The 6,981-nt window shown below is 44.1% G+C and overlaps 1 protein-coding gene across 1 annotated transcript in view; it reads right to left on the minus strand.

Annotated features, from left to right (window-relative positions):
• LOC311112682 (uncharacterized protein) overlaps positions 1–5,183 on the minus strand; it is a gene marked incomplete at its 5' end in the record, with an annotated part of 82,806 nt that extends 77,623 nt beyond the window's left edge. The window contains 2 exons of the mRNA XM_084155815.1: positions 4,662–4,736; positions 5,166–5,183. Coding sequence (XP_084011941.1) covers positions 4,662–4,736; positions 5,166–5,183 — 93 coding nt within the window. The remainder of the gene's footprint in view (positions 1–4,661; positions 4,737–5,165) is intronic.
• Positions 5,184–6,981: the final 1,798 nt, after the last annotated feature.

Here is a 6,981-nt window from a genome sequence, read left to right on the forward strand (position 1 = left end):
TATGTTGATATAGGACTCGTTTTCCTGTGGATATAGATACTTTTGTACCCGTTTCCTCCAGCATCTTCATAAGGTCCTTTGCTGTTGTTCTGGGATTGATTTGCACTTTTCGCAGCAAAGTACGTTCATCTCTAGGACACAGAACGCATCTCCTTCCTGAGCGGTATGACGGCTGCATGGTCCCATGGTGTTTATACTTGCGTATTATTGTTTGTAAAGATGAACGTGGTACCTTCAGGCGTTCGGAAATTGCTCCCAAGGATGAACCAGACTTTGGAGGTCTACAATGTTTTTTTTCTGAGGTCTTGGCTGATTTCTTTTGATTTTCCCATGATGTCAAGCAAAGAGGCACTGAGTTTGAAGGTAGGCCTTGAAATACATCCACATGTACACCTCCAATTGACTCAAATTATGTCAATTAGCCTATCAGAAGCTTCTAAAGCCATGACATCATTTTCTGGAATTTTCCAAGCTATTTAAAGGCACATTCAACTTAGTGTATGTAAACTTCTGACCCACTGGAATTGTGATACAGTTAATTATAAGTGAAATAATCTGTCTGTAAACAATTGTTGGAAAAATTACTTGTGTCATGCACAAAGTAGATGTCCTAACCAACTTGCCAAAACTATAGTTTGTTAACAAGAAATTTGTGGAGTGGTTGAAAAATGAGTTTTAATGACTCCAACCTAAGTGTATGTAAACTTCCGACTTCAACTGTACGTACCCTTTACTCAGTACTTTGTTGAAGCACCTTTGGCAGTGATTACAGCCTTGAGTTTTCTTGGGTATGACACTACAAGCTTGGCACACCTGTATTTGGGGAGTATCTCCCATTCTTCTCTGCAGTTCTCAAGCTCTATTTTCAGGTCTCTCCAGAGATGTTCGATCGGGTTCAAGTCCGGGCTCCGGCAGGGCCACTCAAGGACATTCAGAAACTTGTCCCGAAGCCTATACTTTGCTCCATTCATCTTTCCCTCGATCCTGACTAGTCTCCCAGTCCCTGCCGCTGAAAAACATCCCCACAGCATGATGCTGCCACCACCATGTTTCACCGTACGGATGGTACCAGGTTTCCTTCAGACGTGACGCTTTGCATTCAAGCCAAAGAGTTCAATCTTGGTTTCATCAGACTAGAGAATATTGTTTCTCATGGTCTGAGAGTCTTTTGGAAAACTCCAAGCGGGCTGTCATTTGCCTTTTACTGAGGAGTGGCTTCCATCTGGCCACTCTACCATAAAGGTCTGACTGGTGGAGTGCTGCAGAGATGGCTGTCATTCTGGAAGGTTCTCCCATCTCCACAGAGGAACTCTGAAGCTCTATCAGAGTGACCATCGGGTTCTTGGTCACCTCCCTGACCAAGGCCCTTCTCCCCCGACTGCTCTGTTTGGCCGATGGACAGCTCTAGGAAGAGTCTTGGTGGTTCCAACCTTCTTCCATTTAAGATTGATGGAGGCCACTGTATTCTTGGGGACTTTCAATGATGCAGAAAGTATTTTGTACCCTTCCCCAGATCTGTGCTTTGACACAATCCTGTCTCGGAGCTCTACAGACAATTCCTTCCACCTCATGGCTTGGTTTTTGCTCTGACATGCACTGTCAACTGTGGGACCTTATATAGACAGGTGTGCCTTTCCAAATCATGTCCAATCATTTGAATTTACCACAGGTGGACTCCAATCAAGTTGTAGAAACATCTCAAGGATGAGCAATGGAAACAGGATGCACCTGAGCTCAATTTCGAGTTTCATAGCAAAGGGTCTTGAACCCGATCGAACATCTCTGGAGAGACCTGAAAATAGCTGTGCAGCGACACTCCTCATCCAACCTGACAGAGTTGGAGAGGATCTGCAGAGAAGAATGGGAGAAACTCCCTAAATACATGCTTGTAGCGTCATACCAAAGAAGACTCAAGGCTGTAATCGCTGCCAAAGGTGCTTCAACAAAGCACGGAGTAAAAGGTCTGAATACTGATGTAAATGTTATATTCCAGTTTTTTTAAAATTGCTTTGTCATTACGGGGTATTGTGTGTAGATTGATGAGGAAAAAAACAATTCAACCCATTTTAGAATAAGGCTGTAACGTAACAAAATGTGGAAATAGTAATGTGGTCTGAATACTTTCTGAATGCACTGATATATATACAGTACCAGTCAAAAGTTTGGACACACCTACTCATTCAAGGGTTTTTCTTTATTTGTACTATATTCTACATTGTATAATAATAGTATAAACATAAAAACTATGAAATAAGACATATGGAATCATGTAGTAACCTAAATATATTTTATATTTGAGATTCTTCAAATAGCTACCCTTTGCCTTGATGACAGCTTTGCACACTCTTGGCATTCTCTCAACCAGCTTCACCTGGAATGCTTTTCCAACAGTCTTGAAGGAGTTCTCATATATACTGAGCACTTGTTGGCTGCTTTTCCTTCACTCTGCCGTCCGACTCATCCCAAACTATCTCAATTGGGTTGAGGTCGGGGGATTGTGGAGGCCAGGTCATCTTATGCAGCACTCCATCACTCTCCTTCTTGGCAAAATAGCCCTTACACAGCATGGAGGTGTGTTGGGTCATTGTCCTGTTGAAAAACAAATGATAGTCCCACTAAGCCCAAACCAGATGGGATGACGTATCGCTGCAGGATGCTGTGGTAGCCATGCTGGTTAAGTGTGCCTTGATTTCTAAATAAATCACAGACAGTGTCACCAGCAAAGCAGCCCCACACCATAACACATCCTCCTCCATGCTTTACTTTGGGAAATACATGCAGAGATCATCTGTTCACCCACAGCGTCTCACAAAGTCACCGCGGTTGAAACCAAACATCTCCAATTTGGACTCAAGACCAAAGGACACATTTCCACCGGTCTAATGTCCATTGCTCATGTTTCCTGGCCCAAGGAGGTCTCTTCATATTATTGGTGTCCTTTAGTAATGGTTTCTTCGCAGCAATTTGACCGTGAAGGCTTGATTCACACAGTCCCCTCTGAACAGTTGATGTTGAGATGTGTCTGTTACTTGAACTCTGAAGCATTTATTTGTGCTGCAATTTCTGAGGCTGGTAACTAATGAACTTATCTTCTGCAGCAGAGTTAACTCTGGGTCTTCCACTCCTGTGGCGGTCCTCATGAGAGCCAGTTTCATCATAGCGCTTGATGGTTTTTCCCGTATTGACTGACCTTCATGTCTTAAAGTAATGATGGACTGCCGTTTCTCTTTGCTTATTTGAGCTGTTCTTGCCATAATATGGACTTGGTCTTTTCCCAAATAGGGCTATCTTCTGTATACCACCCCTATCTTGTCACAACACAACTGATTGGCTCAAATGCATTAAGAAGGAAAGAAATTCCAAAAATTAACTTTTAAGAAGAAGGCACACCTGTTAACTGAAATGCATTCCAACCTCAGGAAGCTGGTTGAGAGAATGCCAAGAGTGTGCAAAGCTGTCATCAAGGCAAAGGGTGGCTATTTGAAGAATCTCAAATACAAAATATATTTTGATTTGTTTAACACTTTTTTGGTTACTACATGATTCCATACAATGTACAAAATAGTAAAAATAAAGAAAAACCCTGGAATGAGTGGGTGTGTCCAAACTCTTGACTGGTAGTGTATACACTTTCTTTTTTTCTTTTCTTTTCTTTTTTTTTGAATATTTCTACAACTTTGACATTACAGATTATTTTGTGTAGATCGTTGAGAAAAAAAAGACAATTAAATCAATTTTAATCCCACTTTGTAACAAAACAAAATACTTTTTGAAGGCACTGGAACTAAGTTGAAAAAGTTAGACTTGAGTGTTCTGTGTGTGTGGGTGCCTGACTACTGTTAATATATGACCTACGGCGCAACCCTAATCTTGCTTAACTCAACCAATCGCAGCAATGCCTGCTGTAAGACTAGGTGTTCAGTTTAAAAAAACTAACAAGGAGGACCAAGGCACTCTTCATATAATAAAAAATGCTTTCATTTTTACGGCATGTTCAATGGAACAAAGATCTAAAACTCTGAAGCGTCAAGGATTAGAAAAAGGGGTACAAAAATCTTTGATGAAGGCCATGCTGCCGAAACGCATCAGTTAAAAAAAGTATTATTCCACTGAACATTGGCGTTTTTATTATATGAAGAGTGCCTTGGTCCTCGTTGTTTTTTGGTGACCTATTAACCCCTTCACCAAAGAGCATTTTCTATCTAGAGATACCTACTACCGTGTACCCTAGCAGTGCTCCCATTCCTTGTCTTTACTACATAGTTGTTGAGTTGGTCAGAGAGGGAAAATTTGTAATTTGACCAAAACCATCAACCATCAAGGTGACTACAGCATTTAGATGTATTCTTACCCAATTGGTTGTGGTTAGGAATGTTGGCCTCAACTCCTGTAACAATCCAGAACCCTACATTTTACTGAACCCTACGTTATACCAGACTCTCAATGCAACAGTACGTGTTTTCTAACCTTGTTTTGCAAGCACCTCAACTACTTCATGTCTTTGACCCAGGTCTGCTGGGTCTTCAAACTTTGCTGAGGTACCCTTGATTTGTGACATGCGTGGATATGGACCAGAAGCTAAGATGGCGCCTCCTGAAGTAGGAGAGGAAGGATATGTGAATGTGTGAGAAGGGAGAATAGAGGTTATATAAATGTCTTACCCTACCACCTTTCTCTGGGTTACAGTTACATCCTCCACTACAGTCCAGACCATTACACGGCTCCTGGCTGGTCCCCTGGGGAGAGAGAGAGAGAGAGAGACTGTTGGTATTACATTCTATACTGTATGCCATTAAGCAGACGCTTTCATCCAAAGCGACTTACAGTAGTGCATGCATCCATTTTCATATGGTTGGTCCCAACGGGAATCGAACACACGACTTTGGCGTTGTAAGCCCCATGCTCATACAACTGAGCCACACAGGACTATTATAACGCCGCTTCAACGGTTCATCAGGTAGCCTACATCAGGCTGCCTGGTAAACAGACACCAGGGTGAACACAGTAGAGACAGGTAACAGTCACAGTGTTCCTGTCACGGTCCTGTCTCAGCATCAGTAGAGACAGGTAACCAGGAGATGCAATAACACAGTCACAGTGTCCCTGTCCTGTCTCAGCATCCTTTAACTGGTACAGAACACATTCTGAAGTAATGGCGTCCTCACGTTGAACATGATGGTCATCAAGAACACCGTCCCTAGCGGTGCCTCATACACAGGGTAGAAAAACAACCAGACACTGTGGTAAATCCTCTGGCAGGGTCAAGGGCACACACACACACACATCAGCTCCCCCATGCAGAAGAGAGGAGAGGTGGAGAGAACAGAGGAGAGGTGGAGAGAACAGAGGAGAGGTGGAGAGAACAGAGGAGAGGTTTAGAGGAGAGGAGAGGAGAGGTGGAGAGGAGAGGACAGAAGAGAGGAGAGGTGGAGAGAAGAGGACAGAGGAGAGGTGGAGAGAAGAGAAGAGGTGGAGAGAACAGAGGAGAGAAGAGAAGCGAAGAGAAGAGAAGAGAATAGCAGAGAAGAGGAGAGGTAGAGAGAACAGAGGAGAGGTAGAGAGAACAGAGGAGAGGTAGAGAGAACAGAGGAGAGGAAGAGAGAACAGAACAGAGGAGAGGTGGAGAGAACAGAGGAGAGGAAGAGAGAACAGAACAGAGGAGAGGTGGAGAGAAGAGAGGTGGAGAGAAGAGAAGAGAGGTGGAGAGAAGAGAAGAGAGGTGGAGAGAAGAGAAGAGAGGATAGGTGGAGGGAAGAGAAGAGAGGAGAGGTGGAGAGAAGAGAGGAGAGGTGGAGGGAAGAGAGGAGAGGGAGAGAGGAGAAACAAGTGAAGGAGGTATTTTCACTTGCCCTCTGCCCTGTGGCCCCTAACATGCATGGAGCCAGAGAGAAAGTAGTGAAACATTGGCATGGATACATACTGCTACACACTGTTCTCAGCTTCTCTCTTTGCATGTCTATTCAATTAGTCACATCTCTGACTGCTGCTCCCATATGTTCTCAGCTTCCTTTAGGTTAGGAGAGGGGGACACGGGGATCTCTAGGATAATATAGGGGGTAAGAGGGAGAAGATAGAGTGAGGGGGAATGTATACATATATAGAAGAGTCCAGCCTGTTTCTGTTGACCAACCCCTCCTCTTTGATTTGTTGATCAGTACGAGAGAGAGAGAGAGAGAGAGAGAGAGAGAGAGAGAGAGAGAGAGAGAGAGAGAGAGAGAGAGAGAGAGAGAGAGAGAGAGAGAGAGAGAGAGAGAGAGAGAGAGAGAGAGAGAGAGAGAGAGAGAGAGAGAGAGAGAGAGATTGGGTACCATGTGAGAGGTGAGGGGATAGGGGTTAAGGGTGTCAGGCCAACGTTATATGGATTAGGCCCAGGGTCCCTGTATTAATAATGGGGATGTGAGAGGTTAGGGTGCCAGGCCAAAGTTATCTGGATTAAGCCCAGGGTCTCAGGGCCCCTGTAAGCAGATCAACATGACGAGGGTCCGTGTCTACTGAACTACAAAGGAACCATGGTGAAACCTCACAGTTTGTTCTCATGGGAGAATGTGAGTTATTGTGGTGTCTGTCTGTAAACTTCTGACTTCAACTGTACACCTGTTCTGAAAGGCCCCAGAGTCTGCAACACCACTAAGCAAGGGGCACCACCAAGCAAGCGGCACCATGAAGACCAAGGAGCTCTCCAAACATGTCAGGAACAAAGTTGTGGAGAAGTACAGATCAGGGTTGGGTTATAAAACAATATCAGAAACTTTGAAAATCCCACGGAGCACCATTAAATCCATTATTGAAAAATGGAAAGAATATGGCACCACAACAAACCTGCCAAGAGAGGGCCGCCCACCAAAACTCATGGACCAGGCAAGGAGGGCATTAATCAGAGACGCAACAAAGAGACCAACGATAACCCTGAAGGAGCTGCAAAGCTCCACAGCGGAGATTGGAGTATCTGTCCATAGGACCACTTTAAGCCATACACACCAC

This window comes from Coregonus lavaretus, assembly GCF_964263955.1.
Source record: "Coregonus lavaretus genome assembly, chromosome: 39".
Lineage (NCBI taxonomy): Eukaryota > Metazoa > Chordata > Actinopteri > Salmoniformes > Salmonidae > Coregonus > Coregonus lavaretus.